Here is a 21250-nt window from a genome sequence, read left to right on the forward strand (position 1 = left end):
GTCCCTCTGGATGGCATCCCGTCCCTCTGGATGGCATCCCGTCCCTCTGGATGGCATCCCGTCCCTCTGGATGGCATCCCGTCCCTCTGGCGTGTCGACCGCACCACTCAGCTTGGTGTCATCTGCAAACTTGCTGAGGGTGCACTCGATCCCACTGTCTGTGTCATTGATGAAGATATTCAACAGTACCGGTCCCAATACGGACCCCTGTGGGATGCCACTTTACTTTGGTCTTTTTTTTTTTTTTTTTTAAACTTTTTTTGCAGACAAGCTGTCTTGAAATACACAGCCAAATTGGAGAAACATGAACATAATGATGCTGACCCTCCTTCCTGGCTTGGATATGACTGGGATGGTAACATACTCTCACCTTCACCAAAAAACACACGTCAGAGCCTGAATAAACAAATTCTTCAAAATGAAAGACGAAGTAATTGCACAACATCCTCTACAGTTCAGGGGTTTTTCACTAGAGCATGAAAAGAACACTATTATTTTTCTTAAAACTAATCATACTTTAATAAAAGGCCATTTGTTGAATTAGAAAGGAAGCATTGCAAATTGTTCTCGCAGGAGCGTGTATGCCTTCAGGCAAGACAGCCGCACTGAAACAACATTGCTAACTTTCAGATGTTGATTCAAGCTGTCTTCATCTTTCAATAATGAGAAGCTTTTGCAGTCCCATGCAGAGTAAGCAATAAATAAATCTGCGTGTGTTTGGGGTTCTTGTTTGCCATGAAGGTCCTCTCCAGGACATAAACAATCTGACTTTCCACAGAACTTCACACTTGACATGGCTGGTACTCATCAAGTGCAGCGTTCTTGAGCAATGAAGAACAGTGAGTAAGTAGTGACTACCGATTCCTTAATACGCAATTATACATGCACATTTAAGCACAGTTCTCTACTTCTCAATAGTCACTTGTGCACCTAGAGCCCTAATTCTCATAAAAGCCTCTCAGGCTGAGTTCAGCTCTAAGCGAGCTGATGTTTACATTTGCAGATCTGAACTGCGGGCTAGCTGGCAGAGTCAGGAGAATCAAATGAAGAGGAGCACAGATGAGAAAAATGTTAAAGGATAAATTTTCTCCAGTTACAAGAACATGACTTCTCATCAAATGGACAAAAAAAAAAAAAAGAGCACGCATGGGATTTTCCATTCAAATACTAATTACTGATAACCCACTAATCTTTCCTCGTCCAGAGAAAAATATGAAGTTTCACCTCATTATACCAGAGCAAGACATTACTCAAATGCCTTTGGGGAAATTCCCAAGATTTGTCTGTCTTCAGCTCATTCTTTGACCTTTATGTTAAAGTTCTAGCTGGTCTCAACATTTATTAGCTTGGAAAGAATATAATCAGAGTAGCTTTAGTGGTAGCACAATTTTTCTGATGGCTTATTTAAACTTCTTTAAGCAAATAACTACTGATCCTAATGTTTAATTCCAGCTGGGTTTAGAATATGAATGCCTTAGCTTGCTTACTTTTGAACATGGAAGAAATAACGTGTTTTCTTACTATGCTCTCCCTTAAATTGCTGATGCAGCAGTTCCAAAATGGACGACATTAATCACAGAGGGCTGACAGGCTTTGTAGTCGGTGTGAATAATGGAACCATTAAATGGACTCAGTTTTGTGAAATATCTGCTACACTGTTTTTATTTTCAATGCAGTGTGAATTTAGAGGTACTTCTTTCACTTTGTCTGCAGCAGTGCCCAGAAATCACTAATTTCAAAAATTTTTCAGGAAATCTAAAACTATTACACATTTATTAATTTTGTATCTTTTAAAAGTAGTATAATAATTACTAGTTACTAGTAATATCATATTGCTTTTAGTAATAATATTAGTAATGTTTTATATATTAGTGTTTATATTAAAAATACATGTAATTTGCCATACACATCAGTGCCCACCTCATCCAAACAAACAGTACACACAACAGCAAACAGAATGTGGAGTTTTTAACCACCCTGAATTATAGTAAAAATGCTGCCCTTGGCTATTGAAGTCCATTAGCCAGGGGCAATTATACCTCTTGGGGAACCCTGTGGGAAAGAAGTTCGCTTCATAACGTACTATTATGATCTATAAAGTACATACACACAACTTAAAACCTGAGCTGACACTCTGAGCTCTTCTTTGCTACTCTCCATTCACTCAGTTGGCAGGAATTCTTACATTTCAGTTTTAAAACACAAATTTCCATCCTTCTTTTGTAAGGGGATATATATATATATTTTTATAAGGAAAGGCTTTTAAAAGCTCCATTTACTTCACTGTGTGTTTGTATTATGGTAACACAAAATCCTCCACAAAAATCATGTATGCCCTTGTGCAGGGCTTACACATTTCCCTCATCTCCCTCCTCTGCCTTTCTGCCTCAAAGAGCTTACAGTCCCGTCATGCAAGGCTGACGGTAAGTCACTGGAAATGTAGCAAATAAACAGATTAGAGTTCTCATTTATTAGGCCAATACTTCCATTCTTTGGTAGCTTTTACTTTAGGGGAGTGTTCATGCGGACTCTTATCTGAAGTCCAGTTGGTTGGGTGTTCCTCCTTGAAATCAGCCAGACCCAGTGCACTTTTGAGTATTTATTTTAAAAGCTTTTCTTTGCAGACGAACAGTGGTAGGCATTGCTAGAGTTCTTATTTCTATCCACAAATAAGTGGTTCAGGATGACACGGAGCAAGTTCTGTCATTTCATGTAAGTAGTTTTACACATACAGTACCCATTGACAAGGCAGAAACTGCTTAGGGGTCAAACGCGAAACGAGAAGACCAAATAAGAACTACAGTTCTGAAAGTGGTTTTATCCTATCCATAATACAAATAATTCGGTTGAAGAAAATTCTCTGCATTTTGCATAAACCAGTAGAATTCCCACAGTGCTGAGACATTTAATTTAAAAATATAAAATAGCTTGCAGAGCATATCATCTTGGAAGTAAATTTTCGTATTTTCAAATACCAGATTGGCAAAATGCTTTTTATTTTTGAATGACGACTCCAAACTTTTGTTTGAAAGTTACCAGCGTTTAAACTGATGTGGTAAGTGGGTCAAGTTACACAAATTCTGAACACGTAAGATCGCGTTGTTCCTAAAAGGCTCTAAAAGTAAACCAGACCTGTTAAGCACCAGCCACTGTCACGGGCAAATCTTGGGTTAAAATGCCCTAATTTTTAATATTGTTTCTCTCTTATATTAAGAATATGCAGCAACAAAGTTTCATAATTTTACAGAAATGTTCCTTTACAATTTCTTGATTTAATCTCTTTGGCCTGTTTCACCTTTAAGAACTCTTCAGCTTGACAGACTGGATCCAGCTTTGGCTTTTAAGACACACTTTGCCATTTTCTGTGTCAGCCTTAATCCATTTGTCTGTTTCATTCCTTTGATTCATGTGACCTGGAAAAGAGATTTCTGTTTAGTTTAATTTGACACGCAGTAAACATATCTTCATACTGCCTTTTTTTTCAAGCTCCCTCAAAATACTTAAGACTTCTATTTGGTAGAATTTATATATTTTTTGACAGGGGCTTCTGACATTTCATTCTTGATACAGTTTTTTGCATTAATCTCATTTCCCATAATATGTTATTACAATAAACTTGTGGTTTTTATTATATAGTACCGTAGTTTTTATTATGGGCTAGGAAATACATCTACATTAGACATTAATCTGGCTAAGTAATTTGAAAAGTTTTCATCTTTATTGTAAACATGGAAAAGAGACATGGGTAAGACCTGATTTTCCAGATGACCAGACATGTTGCTACTATTACCGCTTGCTTATGATAATGGATTAAAAAAAAAACCCCTGAGATGTGTGTCTGCTTATGTGTTTCACATGAACTTAGTATGCATGGTTATGCTCTGAAAAGCTCACTGTGTAACAGACAAAGGAGAAAGTTTGACTTACCCTCATTTTACAATTAAGAAACTGAGGCCAAGAAAGAATAAGTGACCTTCCAAATTTATACAGAAGATTTATGACCAAATTGGGAATTAAACTGGGATCTTTTAAGTCCCAAATCAGTGCTTTTATCACAAGATCAACCTTCACTTGGTTTATCTTTACAAAGTATCTTTTATTGCTTTAGCGTTCATGTGACTGAGAGAGTTCTAAGTTTAGAACTAATTTGAGCCTGGAATAGCATGAGGGATGGCAGGGAAGCTGATTCTGAAGCAACTTTGCAAACATGCTCTGCTCTGACCTGTAACACAGCTGAAGTTAAATTTTGGCCATGTCAAAAACAGTGGCGAAACTCCAACTGACATCACTGCATCGGTTTCCACAACTCAAGCCTATGTGCCAAAACTTTTCAATAGCGTTTCAGTGTTTTGGTACTAAGTGGGGTTAATTTAAGGTTATGGGCCAAGCCCACATCAATTCACCAGCAGGCTGAGGTACTGTTTAGAAGTACGGGATTTTCAGAGCAGTCCAACACTGATGGAGTTCTCTCACTGAACAAAGTGGTATTTTAGTGTCCTTTGTTATCAGACTACAACATGCCTTCAAGGATCTCCATGTGGATGTCCTAGTACAATCTCTGCACTCCTGATTGCTCCAGGCAGCAGCAGCCTCAATATCATTCCTACTGTAAGGCAGACTCCACAGTTCTGCTCCTCATCTACTTATGGACTTAAATCTATGATGATCATCACGAAGTTGGACAAATGTGTCGTACGTGAAATCTGTTAAAATCTGAAACTTCAATTCCTCAGAAAGCTTTCCTGAATCATCGATTTGCAACAATATTGTATCAGAGAATACAGAACAGAAATGAAAACAAAAATCTATCTTTTAAGTAGAGGTAGCCCTTAAAACATTAGATCAGTCTGAATTTTAAACAGGAAATAGCCTCCCGGTGTCAAAAAAATGAACCAACAAAGAAGTGTAAAGCAAAATTTCAGTTGATCCCGTAACAGAGTTGTAAAGCACTGAAAATACAGCTTTTTTCCCTAAGGAGAGAGGACACAATAAATGTAGGGCAGAGATAAATTTCCAGAAAGTGCATATTGGAGTGCTTGGTCCCAGTTCCTGTCTCTCATGTTTTTGTCACTATGGCTTGTACTTCTGTACAAGGAACACTGAAGCACAGAATCAGCCCTGTAAATGCACAGTTTCATGCACTGCTTACACCCTGCTACACATTTGCTAAAAAGTTAAAGAAGAGTTTTGAAGAAACACAGAAACAAATTAACAAGAGCTGTTTTAAAGCTCAGTTGTTGTCTCAGCTCTGTTTCTCATTTTGCATTTGCTATGTGAACTCAGAAAAATGTTTTGTTCCTTATGCTTCTTTTGGAGATCTGCCTGTGAAGGGAATGCAGAAAATATCAAACTGCCCGCAGGAAAGTGAGTGTCAAGTTCCACTCCCTAGGGATGAAGATCTTCAAACTATTTTAAGGTTATTAAGCCAGTAGCAGGTTCAAATCAAGCTTAAGATATTTAAATAGCTTTGTGTATGAGGCACTAATCAAGCAACAAGGTTGAGTTGGAGACCTTCTGATGACAGTTTGGTCTTAACTGTACTCACTGCCTGTACTCTGAATACTGTGGGAACACAAGTGGATTTTGAGGGTGACTTCGCTAGTGTGATTAAATCACAAAAGCCAACAGCCTGCTGGATTGAGAATAAGGAAAGGAGGAGGGGTGGAATTAATTTTCATTTCAAAACCCACCAGTCAAGACAACAGCACGAGCTCAGAAGACAGAGGCGCCAGTATGCTGCATGGCCACTTTTTCAATTTAACGCACAGGAAAAAGCTTTTTTCCCCCATGTGTGTCTAAAGGCAGAGAACACCTTTGCAGAACATTTGCAGTGAAGTACTGACTGTAACTTCTCCAGCCTCCAGGAAGGCGAGCGAATAGAGAGCTCTGTTCTACCACAAAACACACGAAGATGAGCATATTTTAAATGTTTTTTACTGGTATTGTTAGAACTGTGGTATATCTCAAAAAGGCTGTGAACAGCTTGAGTTAAATGCAAGCTGAAACCAATAAAAATCTGTAGGATAGCATCTCATCTAATGTGTTTTATAAAAGTTGGATGAACTTTCTACTTGACTTGAAGGAATGTAATCTTTTCCAGATACAACCTGGGTCTTTGTGTTTTGTTTTGGTTTTTTTTAAGATAGGATCAAGGCTTCACAGAGGGACAGTGTTTAGAGGGGCACTGTAAAACAAAGCTCTTCCCACTCAATTCTAGTGGCAAAGTCAATAAAAATTGCTTCTAGGAAAGAAGGAAAGTTTTGAAGAAGTGCCTTGAGAACAGAGAAAACAGGGAGGGACACGGCAGCGGATAGGGTTACTCCTGGGATCAGAACCATAACTCTGAATGCAACAGACCCAAGTCAGCTGCACAGTGGGAGAAGGAGTGCTACGATCAGACAGCTGTTAAGTTTCAGAAGAAACTGAGGTTTCAGCAGACTGCCATAATACAAGCTCTTTCAGTTATTTCCCTTTTAAAGGCAAGTTGCTTGCCTCACATTATTCACTGCCCCTTCAGCTATGTTTGTATTTAACCCTGGAACTCCATGCAGCTAAAACCACAGAAATTACCTTAAAGTAAACAATATAGAATTTCTGATAACAAAAGCAGTTAAACACATCCGTAAAGCCTTGTACGCAGTGTACGAGACTCATGCAGTCATCTCCCTCCTTTCACACTGGCTTTGGAGCAATCCTGCAGGATATGTCCACAGCACCTCATAGGCTGCTCTCTCAGTACTACTGGATGAGGAGCCATTCTGTGAGCAGTGAGAAATAAGTTATTCCTGAAGGACATTGAGGTAGGAAACATCTGTCTAAATCCCCTGTGTTGCAGAGGGGAATCCAGATCTAACCTCACACAGACATGAAAGCCTTATTATTTCAGTGCATGCCTGAGCGAATGATTGTTATAAGGAAAAAGGTGCTTCTCACCACAATCTACTCGGAGAACCAAACAGCGAAAAGACTTGAAGTTATTAAGAGAAACCCAGAAAGTCAGAGCTAGGACAGTGGTATCAATGCCCATCTTTTCAAGGGAATCTGGTAATTAGACAGGCTGACACTCTCCAGAGGCATATGAGGGAGAAGGCCATCTAAGGAATTTTTAGTGATCAAAAGAATAATTGGATGCTGGATCAACCCAAAAGGTAGAGACAACATCTATCTGGAAACTTTCACAGGAAAAAGGAGGTTAGAGAAGGCAACAGGAGATTCCTCTCCATCCCCAGGACAGACATCTGAGGGAAGGTATAAGTTAACATGAAAGACAGCACCCTATTACCTGTGTGCATGGTCACCAGAAGACATGGCTCTGAGAGGCACACTGTTCAGATGTGGCTCAGCAAAGCTCTAGTGCTGTAGATGGGGTGGGATTAGTACCAAAGGCTAAAAATCCTGTTAGCTGCTACAACTGTTGTTCACGCTGGATGAAATAGCGAGCAAGAATGTCTCGACTTGGGAGAAGACAATCTTTCCCAAAGAGTATGTTCTTTGTAAGAGGACGGAAAAATATGAAGAGGTTGGTTTGCCAACTTGAGAAAGTAAGAACAGGGAGACACAATAACCTACAAAGACAAACATCCACGGCCTCTGAGAAGCACCTGTGACACTGTGGGACTTTTACCAAGGAAACTCACGCAAGTGCTGAAAACCAGATGGAGTAAGTGACTGCCAAAGTTAAAAGCTCACTCGGCACCAAGCAGATGGATGGCATCAGGTCAAAGGTTGCCGCTGGATATGAACTTGGCACTAAACTGGGGCCACGGATGGAGAAAGATCTGGAATCAGATGAGTCCCTGGCACCACTCAGAGATGGAAGATATACATGTTTTTAAAAAAAAAAAAAAGGGGGGGGAAGGGATTAATGAAATTGTACTGAAAAATATGAGACGAGCATGACCTTGGCACTAAACTGGGGCCACGGATGGAGAAAGATCTGGAATCAGATGAGTCCCTGGCACCACTCAGAGATGGAAGATATACATGTTTTTAAAAAAAAAAAAAAGGGGGGGGAAGGGTATATTCCAGACAATTAGATTTGGAAAATGAGACCATCAGCTACAAGGATCCAAAGAAAGCCTCTGAATGATTGCAAGACTTTTTCCAGCAAGCTTACAGTTGTCAACACACAAGCTGGCAATGGAAGCAGGCAGAAGCGTGCCCACTGGCTGCATTCATTTAGTCCCCAAATTTATCCATCCACGTGCCTCATAACCTTCCTTTGGGGTGGGTGGGAGCAGATGGTCACATCAACTTAGGACAAAAGAGAACAGGGCTGAAAGCAACCTCCCGAGGGTGCACTGTGTTTAACCTGACATGCATGCCTAGCCTGTCCTTCACAATCTGCAGTACTGACAGTCCTATGGCCTCACCAGACAAGTGCTTACTACCAGAAAGTTTATCTTACTGTTTAGCTAAGTTTTCTTTACCGTAAGGTCAAATCATAATTTCTAGTCCTATCACCAGTGGACAGAGAACAATTTATTTTTTTAATCTCTGCAGCAATTTCTTAAGTACTGGAAAAGAGCATCTTCTCTCAGTCTTCTTTAGACAAAAACTTTTTTTTTTTTCAGTCTTCCCTCATTGCAAGGGGATTTTTTAGGCCTCTGATATCATGTGTTCTCCTTTGCAGTCTCTACAGTTGTCCTCATCCTTTTTGAAGTACACTACTCAAAACTGGACACCTTCCAGCAAAGTATTACTAATGCCATGTAAAGCCAAGGGATTATTTTGATTTTTACAGAACAGTCATATTAATACACTGTTTATTTTTTGCAACTGTGTAACATTATTGTTTCCTGATGTTTTTATTGAAATATTCCTCCTCTTGGGACCACACAGGTAATTATTCCTACCTTCATACTTTGAACTTAAAAGGACTTATTAGAAAAATAGCCTAAAAAGCATACAAATCAAGATTATTTGAATTTTAACCCTGCCCTTCAACATGTTTGCAACCCCTTTGGCATGACAGTCTCCTAAGCTCCTTTTCCGCTTGAAAATTTGACATTTTTTAGCCTGCTACCCTTCCTCGTACCATATATAGTTCCAGATATAGTTAATGATTTCTACAGGCTTCTTAAATCAGCTGATTTAAGAATACAGGCAGACCTGGAGACACAGGGAAGGCACAGACATCGAGCAGCAAGGGCTAAGCAGAATCCTCTCTTCCTACCCTCTTTGCCAGGGAAAGGAAGAGAATGCCTTGACATGATCGCCATTAGAAATTACTAGAATTACTCAAGCACTCTCAAACTAGACAGCCAAACAACTGCTTTCACAGATGGAAGCTGGACCAGCACTTAGCACGAAAAAAATCTGTTTTTATAATAGATTTCATTATACCATACATACTACTTCTAAGAGTGCTTACCGATGTCAATGGAAACAGATGCCTTATCATTGCAAATTACCCTGAAGAGTAAGCTCCCTGGCACTGCTCTCTAGTTCCTTCCCTTTCTCAGAAAGTGTCCCAATTTTGCAGGAAAGTCCCTTCCTTTTCTAAAAGAGCAAAACACCTTTTCACACTCTCATCACTCTGCCTCTAGAGCACTCACTCCAGGCTTTCATCTTCTTGCTTTGACTAAATCCCGCTCTGTTCCTTGGCTGTCTTGCAAAACCCTGGCTGTGACTGCTTGTGGGATTACAGTGTACTGACTTCCCCACTCAGCATGGGAATGGGAGCCATGAAGCAAGGTGATGATGTACATCATAGCCGCTATGTATATAGCAGTAGGGAAGGCTATCCTAGAGCAGGTGATAGACTGGTGCATGTTTACCCAAGTCACAGAACTCTACACCCTGTCTTCCCACTGGAAAGCCTCCTCTCCAACATCTCTCCCAATATTCCCAGAGGCAAGTAAAGCTTCCTGAAAGCAGCCGGATCCTGGATTACCCATATGAGAACTGGCCAGTTTCTGAAAAATCATCTGTTTTTAAACTAACCTTTGAGCTCAGAAACATAAAAATCTAAACTGCCATGCTTTTGTAATACAGAGGTATTTTTCCACTTGGCAAAACCCCTCTTTTCTCTCCATTTTATGTTTCTTTAGTTGCAGCAGGACAGCTATAGACTCTGTACCTAAAACTTTAACAGTGGATAATGTTTTCATAATATAGAAACAGTATTAAATGATTTTTAATTATTTCAGAATCTACTTGTAAAAGAAAATTCTCAAATATCAACCTTAAGAAGAAGATATTGTTCAGGATGAAGGGACAAGTGCTCAGCCTGCAGAAAGTATACACTGTCCCCATGGGATAAGGTAAAGAGAAGGAGAAGCAGGAAGGATCTCCCTTGCCATGCCAAAGGAATGTTACTGACTTGGCAAAGAAAGGGGAGGCACCGTTTTGTTCAAAAGGGTAAGAAAAGGATCAAAGCACAGGTTAAAACCAACTACTTCATCTCCCTTCAGGTTTGTTGCTTCTTACTGACCAGTGAAGACAAGGGAGGAGAGAGCTGCTATAAATCATTGGTTACATTATGTGAGAAAACACTCAAAGCTAAATGCTGGGTATAAAGACAGATGAAGATACATTACTTCAGGCCAGCACTAGTTTAGCTGAATTGGATCCTGCAGAAAATCCATTCCAGGGTATATTTTTCATTCACCTGTATTATGATCAGTTTAGATCAATGTTTAATAAGTTTTTTGTGCAATGCTGTAACCTCTTTAAACAACTGATAATCAGTGGCCAAATGTTGTTGCCTCTGCATAATTCTTGCTGATTTCCATGCCTTTGGGATATGTATATTTGAGGGTTAACTAATTAAAGCTGCTTTTGGCCTCAACTGCCAAGATGATTTCCATACAGAACGGTGGGTTGAAAAATTGCATCCACTTCAGCGATGACTGTCCTACATAAACACTGACTGGGTCATGAAACCAGAGAAGCCATTAAACTATGTATATTTGAAACATCACTCTTATCTTTAATGTTGCCAGAATAACAAGATGATTGACTGGCCAGTGGTCCTCCTTCACTGGGAGATATGTTGTTTTATTGCTGAGGCAATTTGTTCCATAGACCTTGCTGGAATCTGGGGTCCTTCCACAGGTTTCTAGCCTGAGAACTTTTAATCATGGTTTTTAAAAATTTGTATTTAATAACCACTAGTAAATTTAAATGCTAGTTACTGTTCAAGACAGGAAGAGAGACACCTATACATTTCAAGACTACTATTTTATATAAGCAGGCCACATATTAAAATTACGTACATACACTTCTAACATTTCCTGACTTTGAGATTATCATCTTACATGGGGGAGGAAAAGAAGTTTTGTGCATATTTTCTTAGGTTTAAACCCAAAGAAAAACTCAAAGCCTCACCCAATCTGCTGTCATAGCAGGTCATACTGACATAACACATTCAAAAACAAAGCTGGAGCCTTCAGACACATTACGTTAATGTTTCCTCTTGAGCAAACTGAGTAATTGGTAACAGCAACAGCCTTAACTTCTAGATAGACACATCTGGAGAGGAGGAGAGAAATACACACCCCGACAATGAATTGCACAACTGTCTTCTAAAGCAGGAAACAGCAAGACTTGGGATTCCCGAGTTCAATTTTAAATGCATAAGAATGTTTCCAGAAATTGCAGGCACCTTTCCATGTACTCTCTATTCCTCCACGCTTCAGCTTCTTCTGCTTTCCTAGCTAGCTTCTCCTAGCTATCTCCTACCCATCATTTCTCAGCCTATCCTGCACTGTTTAACATTTATACTGTACATTTATAAATATGCCATATACCCCTTTTACTTCCCCCTCCCACCCAACAGAGATACACAGAGAAAACTTTTCATTATATTTTTAACAGATATTCCCTGGCAATTTATTATATGTGACTGTCTAAGCCAACAAAGCAATGGGTCAAATTCAGCCCTGAATTCCATCCCACAAATTCACTGGAGTAATCCTGAGGATGAATCTGGCTCTAAGACTTTTGTTAGAGAAGCAGTTGTTTGCATTCACAAGTCATTTACCAAACAAAATGAAAAAGTCATCTAGTAACACGGGGAGTACAATGGCACAAGCAAACATTTGAACCTGAAACAGATTAAACAAGAAGTAGCCAAGAGCAATAAACTCATAAGGAAACGTGGATGCCTTTGACTAAGGCCAGACAGACATTTATTGGAAGCCAAGATTAGTAAGCCTTACCACTTATAGTTACGTGATTATCTTTGGAGGCACTCTGTGTTTCTTTTAACTGGATCTCTGAGCTCACATCCACTTTTCTTCCAGACAACTGTAAATAGGCTTTGAGAGAGGCAGGTACCTTGACTGTAATAGAACCTGGTATAAATTTAAATGAAAGCTAGTTAGTTTAACATTGAGATCAAAGCACGAAACAGGCAATTATTTAGCTAATTTGAATCAAATCACTGTTTGGTTATTTTAAGAGCCTTCAGACACAGTAACATCTTTTTTTGTCTCTGAAAGGATAAATGAAGATATCTTCATTTATCATAACCAGAATACTGTATGTCACGTGGAAAATGGTGTCACAGTATTTCCTTGGCAAACATGAAAATTAACATTGACATATACTGCTAGCAACGGCTCTTGGTAGAGAATCTTATTACAGGAATGATCAAGGGAAGCAAATCTAATAGATCTCACAAGTATTATGACTTTAGTTTCCTCTTCTAGTTGTACATTTACACTCCTAAGCAAGGACAGGAGATCGGATCTGATGATTAATCCAGCCACTGCGTGGCACATTATGAAAGAACTGCTCCTCTGGACCGATAAGATGCCATTTATATACTGTTAACACTAGCAATTGTCTTTGCTTTACTGCACAGGGCCAGCTGTTCACATCCTCAAACAGATGCAGTCTCAAACATGACTAACCAGTTTAGACTATGTATCACTAAAATGTAAACTACTAGCAAAATTGTGGCTTTGGTGGCCCAAATAATTCTACCCTTGAGATTAAAAACAGAAATTCTGGCTTCTGCTTCCCCTAAGTATGTGCTCCTGTGCATCAGACTGAAGGCAGATGCTGGGCTCTCAACCTGCCCATGTTAGTCATATTTGGAATTATTCAGTCACAATGTTTGGAAGCTGCGCCCTACACATTAAAACAAAAACCTACCAAAATTCAGAATACACTTTCTGTATACGTGCTCCTTAGTTTTTGCCCAATTCCAACATTCACTTTAGAAAAACATAAAAAGGTTTCTTTAAATACACCCCAAAAACTGAAGCAGAACACGGTAAGAAAACTGATGTTATAACAACTAAGTAGCAGTCAGAAAGCAACCCTAGCTATGCAATTTAAATTCAGCAGAATCACTTGCCTGTGACAGTCCTGATGAACAAATAACTGTCAGTATAATTTAGGCCTAAATTTTGCTGGATACACAAAAGCCTTAGGATAAGAAAGGGAAAAGGTCTTCATCTTTGGGTCCTCCTTGGAGAGTTGCTCAGTGATGTGACTCATAAAATCCAACACACATGCAGCTAATTTATCACAAATGGGACATTTTCTATGCTGCAGCTGTCAGCAGTTACTCTGAATTTACGGGGTAAGCGAAAACAGAACTTCATCAACTTTGCCTTTACTGAACTGTGCTGCCAGAAGAGATTGTCAGGCAATGTTTTGAAAACAACATAAATTAGCTTTTATTAAATACATTCCTCTTTGCTACTAATTCAAAGAAACGTAACTTAGTATTAAGTGTTTCAAAAGGTAACTAGGAAATAATATAAAAATAAATTTCTTTGCAGCAATGGAACCAGAACAGCTTGTACAGAAGAATGGCGCACATGTGATTTCAATGCATTTCCTTCATTATTCCCCTTCTGAGTAACTGCTAGGTTTTAACAGGGCACAGGCATTGTCTCACAGACAACAAGAGAAGGGTACCAAATACCATGTTCATTTAAACTACCTGAAGTGTCTGACATGATGTTAAAGTCAACTATAGAAATGCTGTAGTGGTTTTTTTTGCAAACCTAGGACTAATGAGATGTATTCAGGGCTTTGTTATTTGCCATTCAGAAGATATGATACTGTAAAACTATGAATCCAACTTCAGGAGTGAGCTCTTTATTAAGAAGTAAAATTCTAGTGAGTAATCAGGGGAAAAAAAAAAAAGGAAGAATGGTAGGGTAAGGCCCTCTCATCTTTGTTTTTCTGCCTTCCCATTTCAATAATGGGACATTTCACCAGGAAAAGACAGGAAAAAGAAATGTAAACATGTGATGGTTGTCACTCTGCACATATGTGTATCAGCACCATGGGGTAAATTGTGCTGAAGGCAAAGTAAGATTGTAATCCAAGTCAACCCTGCAGAATTCTGCTGGGTAGATTGCCAGGAAAGAAAGTAAGTATTGAAAAACAAAAAAATTCTGCAATCCATTTTAAGTGTCATTGCCCCTTAGAGAGTTTACTGTATTGTAAGTATTTATACACATTTTCTAATAATGAGGTAAAAAAGAATGTAGATAACCAACAATCACAAACTCATTTTTTCCAGACGGATAAACAAAAACCACCCCTTACTCCCTTTTCTTTTACATCATAAGCTGCCACAAAAAATATTTTAGTTTGCTAACCTTTCTGGGATTTCAGATCCACTTTTCTTAATTGACTGACATAGACATCTATTGCCCCATGATGTGTAGAAGCTTTTAGACTTCCATCTGATGAATCTAAAAAAAAGAAAAAGAAAATAAAAACTTGTGTATCATTCACTCTTTTTAAATAAAAATTTGCTAGAATCTGTCTTTGTACTTTGAACTGATTTTGTCAATTCTCCTGTGTTTGAGAAGTATCTTATATTCAGTAACTGAAGATAAGACTTGTCTTAGAAAAACAGGTTTCTGAACAAAACTTCTCTCCCCAGTCCAGAATTGCAGCATACGCTGGTCCCAAGACCATAGCCCTGCCGTTGTTACTGGACTCGTAGCATCTGCAAGGCCTCAACAACACTCTCCCCTTTCTACAAGGATGAATTCATCTTCATGCGAAGATCAAGCACAAAATTTGAACACTAAGATCTATTTTAGCTTCCAAAAGAGTTCATTTGCTCAGACTCTGCACAGGGAGAACTTTACCCAGGAAAGCTACCCCATGCAAACAAGCAGTTGTGCAATGTAACATGTTGTTACACAGAAGAACTGTGTTATCAGGCTTTGTAAAGTCTGATTCACTACATCTGAGTTTTAAACAAATGCTTGAATAACTATTGCACTTTAATATACATAGGAAAACAGCATTCGTTCTTTGCCCTGGAATAGAGACACCTACATTTTCTTCTATACCTTATTAGCTCAAATTATGATAACAAAACTTTCTGAAGAAACCTTTTTACAAATAGAAAGCCTTTAAGAAGCCTTAATTGTATACTTGAGAAGTAGTCTTTAATTACTTGCAATGTATTCCAGTTTTAAATACACAAATTTCCACAATATTACAGTGAAGTCCTAAAGAGTTAACTTTTGAACTACTGATCTGACCTATAGCTATTAGCTAAAATTATGATAACAAAACTTTCTGAAGAAACCTTTTTACAAATAGAAAGCCTTTAAGAAGCCTTAATTGTATACTTGAGAAGTAGTCTTTAATTACTTGCAATGTATTCCAGTTTTAAATACACAAATTTCCACAATATTACAGTGAAGTCCTAAAGAGTTAACTTTTGAACTACTGATCTGACCTATAGCTAATAAAAATTGCAAAGAAATTATGAAGCAATTCTAGAGAAGCATAAAAAAAATTATGAATGTATGTGAGCAAAAGGCAGTCAGTGAAATATTTTTTTGGATACACTGCTAGAAATGAAAGTATTGGCAAGAAATCTTGAAATACTGATAGAGACTGTTTTTCTTAGTTTCCGGATGTGCACAGAAAAAGAAACATAGTCAAACTTTCAGAACTAGCTAAAATAACAGAATCAAACCTGAATGAAACTTCCTATTTTAAAAAATAAAAATATTATGGAGAGAATGAAGTTAATTCATCATAACAAGGACGTCTAACATTAATGCCTTAAGCTTGCCATACAGTTTTAGCTCTAAATACATTCATCTGGAGCTTTTCTGATGCCTGATCTCAAGCACAGATGTGGAAGATCAGTGTATTACATACAAAAGCAAAAACATAGAAGGGGATTATTATGCCACAGCTAAAACTGATTTCTTTGGAGGGGAAAGTAATTTAAAAAAAAAAGTAGCCCATCCATATTTAGTCAGCTGAGAAACTGAGACTGTCTTTGACTACAAGAAAACAATTACAACTAGAATTGGATGGCAATGTTTTTCTCATCTCAGTAGATTGTGTTAAGGAAGTTCTGTTCCAAATCTGAAAGAAAAAAATTAACTCTTCGTTAACTGAAATTAATGAACTGGGAAAAAAAAAGTGTTGCTTGTGTAAGTCACAACGAAACATTTTATTAATAACTTTTTAAAATGCTCATAAGCTTGAAAATGGAAGTCATTGAAACAAAAATTTTATATGAATCAACCTTTTTAATGAAAATTATTTGTAGCGATAAATCAATATTTTCATGTAAAAGCTATTTTTGCAGATATTCCAAATCAGATTAGGAACAGCCAGTCACTGAGACTCCACATAACCTTGACAGAGATTTTGTTGGCAACAAATACAGGAAATATCCAGCCTTCGACTCTTCTGCTTTAAACAAAACATGCAATTAGTTCCTTTACCTGCACTACGAGAAAGAAGAGTCTCCTGTGATAGGACAGCAACCCTCTCCAGTGAGAACAACTGCTAACAGTCTGTACAAGAGCACCAGCTGACGGTACTTTACAGGGACCAATGTTTATTGAGCAAATCCTTCCTCTTCCCACTCTTCAAATGCAAAAGCAGCTCTAGTGAAATTCTTCACAGTGGAAAGATGCCTTTTGCAAATCTATTAGCCCCGCTTCAAGACTGAACGGAAAGTTCCTTTCTAGATTTTCAATTTTATACATATATATTTATATACATAAAAAAAAGAACTCCAATTTCATGAGAGAGACTGCATTCTGTTTGCAGAAGGCATAAACAGAATAAAGGATGCAGGAAGAGGGCAGTAGGCATAGGTTCACCAAGGCACAGATTTACCTTGAAAGCAAAAAAAAAACCCCAAAAAACCAACCCCCCCCCAAAAAAAAAAAAAAAAACCCCAAAACAACCAAAAAACAACTTGAGGGAAAGCAGAACACTATTTTGGGAAGATGACTTGCCAGATTTTGACTCCCAGAGTATAGCACTGAACAGAAGTTTCTTATGGAAGAAGAAAATACAGCAGCAAAGTTTCAGAAACACTCGAGAACCTCAGCAGCATTAACCAAACACTAAAGCTGACTTTACAATACTTGTTTAGCTTTGATTTATGGAAGTAACATGAAATATATTTTACGTAAACAACTGAATATGATTTATGGAAAGAACTTTATGGATATGATATGAAATACAAATGCTTAGATACAAATAAGAATGCCAAGAGACTTGAAGTTGTTCATCACTTCTGCAAAGTCTAAGCAAGCCGCTGTTTAAGTTTTATGTCTAACTCGAAACAAATGAAAAGGGGAGAAAAAATGGAAAATGGATTAAAAACAGGAAAAACAAAAAATCCAAATTTAAATAAATATTTCAACAAGAAAAATTACCCTATATTATGTAACAATCTGGTAGGACAAAATACATAACTGAAATAATAATGGAGACAATACATTTTTTACAGTTAGAACAAAACTGAGGCAATTTATTTTTAAATACACACCCAGTGTAAGCTGAGATCAATGCGAATAACTGAAGGTAAAAACAAGAAAAAAGTGCACCGTTTGCATTCAGAGTTTGGTAAGGACTGACAACTCAAGGGGAAATACAAGGATGAATTGTTCTACTGGAAACAGAACAGATGGTCACTCTTGAGCAACTTCAGCTATTTAAGAATTTACTAGTACAGGAAAAAACAGGGGGGAAAAAAGAAGCAGTGAAGCAAGATGTCCTTGACAAAGTTTTTGTTAAGCTTTATGAAAAAAAAGTACAGCTTGAAGAGTAAGACCTAAGTCACATAACTTGAGAAAGACCATACAACTGAAGATCACTGAAAGGCCCACAAAGGTGACAAAACTGAAACATCGTTCACAACATATAGTATCTCTTCTTCCTTCATTTTATAAAGATAAGTACTAAAGAAAGGATTAAACACAAGTGATCTTTCCCTAAATCTAAGCAAAACCATATTTACTTTTCCTAACAGCACATAACGACTGACCTTGCTCATGTTAAAATCAGTGACAAAATTGATTTCAATAGGAAAACACAAAATATTGATTACGATTTGGTTAAAGACAGGAGAAAGTATAAGATTCCAACATATCTGAAGCGTGAGGAAGATTGAATTCCTACTTAACTGGCTATCTAGTATTGTTTGTTGATAAAGACTGGTCAATTTTCTTGTTTTAGTTCATTATCCTAAAATTGTCACATGAAAAATATTATGAGAAACTGAAATGCATACATTAAATAGACTAATTGCACATACTACTAAAAAAATCATTAGCAGTCCTTTACCATACTCACAATCCGGACCCTGCAAAACAAATGATGTAACACAGAAAGCAAAGAAATCTCTCATGAAAACAGTTCCTTTGCTAACTAAATTGTCCAGATTATGCATTTACCTCTAAATGATCTATTTTCTACCTCAATTTTAAAGTTGTATCCATTGGTTTTAAAGGCCATAGTCTCTTTTGGATAACTTATTCTGTTCCAAAAAAAATAATTACATGCCTCAATCCTGCATCATTATACAATGTGCCAAGTACAACTTCACCTTGATAAGCCTCTGACCTACTGTACATCAAATGGGATCTTCCCCTTTGAATATCTATCCATGCTGTCCACATCTATGCATCTTCTTCCACAGACCGTATCATACCGTGTTAACCATCTCTGCAAACCAGTTAGCTACAGGTCTCTACTATTTTAAATGTTTAAGACACTACTGGGGTAGAAGCAACTTCCTGACTAGATGCACATACGTCTTCAGAACATGATTGTCAATAATATGAAATCCCCACAAAACCTCCTGTGGAAGTTTCAATAAATTATGTAAAACTGCTCATCTGTGAGCTTCGAGTTGGAGGCCAGTAACTAGCAGTGAACTCCAGGGTCAATACTGGGTCCAGTCCTGTTTAACATCTTCATTAATGATCTGGATGATGGAGCAGAGGGTACCCTCAGCAATTTGCTGATGACACCAGACTGGGAAGAGTGGCTGATATGCCAAAAGGTCATGCTGCCATCCAGAGGGAACTGGACAGGCTGGAGAAAAGGGCTGGCAGGAACCCCATGGGCCCCACAATTTAAGAAGGATGTGAAGATCCTTGAATGTGTCCAGAGGAGGGCAACAAAGCTGGTGAAAGGGCTGGAAGGCATGTCCTGTGAGGAGTGGCTAAGAACTTTCGGCTTGTCTAGTTGAAGAAAAGGAGGCTGAGGGGTGACCTCATTGCTCTCTACAGCCTCCGGAGGAGGGGAAGTGGAGAGGGAGGTGCTGAGCTCTTCTCCCTGGGATCCATGAATAGGACGCGTGGGAATGGTTCAAAGCTGCAACATTAGGAAGCATTTCTTTACCAAGAGGGTGGTCAAACACTGGAACAGCTTCCTAGAGAGGTGGTCAATGCCCCAAGCCTGTCAGTGTTTAAGAGGCATTTGGACAATGCCCTTAATAACATGCTTCAACTTCTGGTCAGCCCTGAAGCGGTCAGGCATTTGAACTAGACGACTGTAGGTTCCTTCCAACTGAAATATTCTAGTCTATTCTAAGAGTCAAAAAAAAAAAAATATTGCTCCAAATACAATATAAACTTAAGTATTACTGTAACAACATCCAGAATCTTCAGCACCATGATATGAGATACTATAAAACATACATGATGTAACATCACCAAAATTGTTTATTGCTAATAGCACATGTACAGAAGTAAAAAAGTTTATTCTTTTAAGCTGCAAGGAAAACGCTATTGTTCTCAGGCAGCAGCTACTTTTTTTGTATGCTCCAATTTTTGGAAGTAGTTTCTCCAGGACATAAGCTCTGTCCAGAATGCTATATAATCTAAATTCAAAAGGACACAAAGAGAGGGAAGAGGAACATGGAAACAAAGACTGATGATAAAACCAAGTAGTAACTCAGTCGATATTAACTCATAGTGGACTTTTTTTTTTTCTTTCATTTTTTATAGTCTGACACCCAAAGGATAAGAAAAAGCAGCTGCTTCCAACCTACCTAGAGAGCAGCATCCTTAGTACAGGATGGTGTGGAAGAAAGCATGGGAACAATGGGAAAAAAAATTACAGGTCTGTCATCAGCAGAACACAGAAAGAAGGGCAAGTTCTGAGATGCAAGGTTCAAAGATGAAGGACACTTAAAATGAGAACCAGAACATTAACATACTTCAAGCAGATGGCAAAGACTAGATGAATAGAACTAATTGCTATTAAGAGACAAGTGTGTGCATGGATATATTTTTAATTACTTAAGAGTTGTGCTTTATGAATTACAGTAAATGCCTTTAACGGAATTCAGAAATGAGGTTTTTAATTTTAAAATTCCCTAGATCATGTATTAAAAACTGAATCCTCAAGACAAAACTCACAGATGCGGCATTACTTCTAAATACACTAAGTTGTTTATTGTTTTATTTTTCAGTTATCCAAAACTGTCTTAAATATTATAATTGTTTTCCATAATTGATTCCCTTCTTAAAATAAAACTTTGGTGTCTTCTCTCAGTACTAGGGAATTGCCTTATGACAACACTCATCACAATGCAGGATATCTCAGACACCTCAGTTTACTTTTATGTCAGGACTATTCTCAAAAACATAAATTTGAGTAAGTTGAAATGTTCTTAATTGTTAGGTTTCAGTTGATTTAAGACAGTGAGCATCACAGCAAGTCACTGAGGCCTTCAGGCCATGTAGTGTGGGTTACTGAAGAAAGAAATTAGCAGAATAAGGGAAACTGACACTGACATTAGGCTTGCCAATGTGATGCCCATCCACAAGTACTGAAGAAAAATTAGCAGAATAAGGGAAACTGACACTGACATTAGGCTTGCCAATGTGATGCCCATCCACAAGAAGGGCGGGAAGGAGGATCCGGGGAACTACAGGCCTGTCAGCCTGACCTCGGTGCCAGGGAAGATTATGGAGCGGTTCATCTTGAGGGCGCGCACAAGGCATGTGCGGGACAACCAGGGGATCAGGCCCAGCCAGCACGG

At 38.2% G+C, this 21250-nt stretch overlaps 2 protein-coding genes across 2 annotated transcripts in view; one reads left to right on the forward strand and one right to left on the reverse strand.

Annotated features, from left to right (window-relative positions):
* Positions 1-2490, forward strand: part of FBXL13 (F-box and leucine rich repeat protein 13) — a 103441-nt gene extending 100951 nt beyond the window's left edge. Inside the window, exon 22 of the mRNA XM_019474578.1 lies at positions 267-2490. Coding sequence (XP_019330123.1) covers positions 267-480 — 214 coding nt within the window. The 3' untranslated portion in view covers positions 481-2490. The remainder of the gene's footprint in view (positions 1-266) is intronic.
* Positions 2491-2979: 489 nt separating this feature from the next.
* Positions 2980-21250, reverse strand: part of FAM185A (family with sequence similarity 185 member A) — a 44084-nt gene continuing 25813 nt past the window's right edge. Inside the window, exons 7-9 of the mRNA XM_009289102.1 lie at positions 14571-14666; positions 12165-12299; positions 2980-3413 (exon numbers count right to left, since the gene is read on the reverse strand). Coding sequence (XP_009287377.1) covers positions 3298-3413; positions 12165-12299; positions 14571-14666 — 347 coding nt within the window. The 3' untranslated portion in view covers positions 2980-3297. The remainder of the gene's footprint in view (positions 3414-12164; positions 12300-14570; positions 14667-21250) is intronic.

This window comes from Aptenodytes forsteri, unplaced genomic scaffold (assembly GCF_000699145.1).
Source record: "Aptenodytes forsteri isolate BGI_AS27 unplaced genomic scaffold, ASM69914v1 Scaffold137, whole genome shotgun sequence".
In the NCBI taxonomy this organism is placed as follows: Eukaryota; Metazoa; Chordata; class Aves; order Sphenisciformes; family Spheniscidae; genus Aptenodytes; species Aptenodytes forsteri.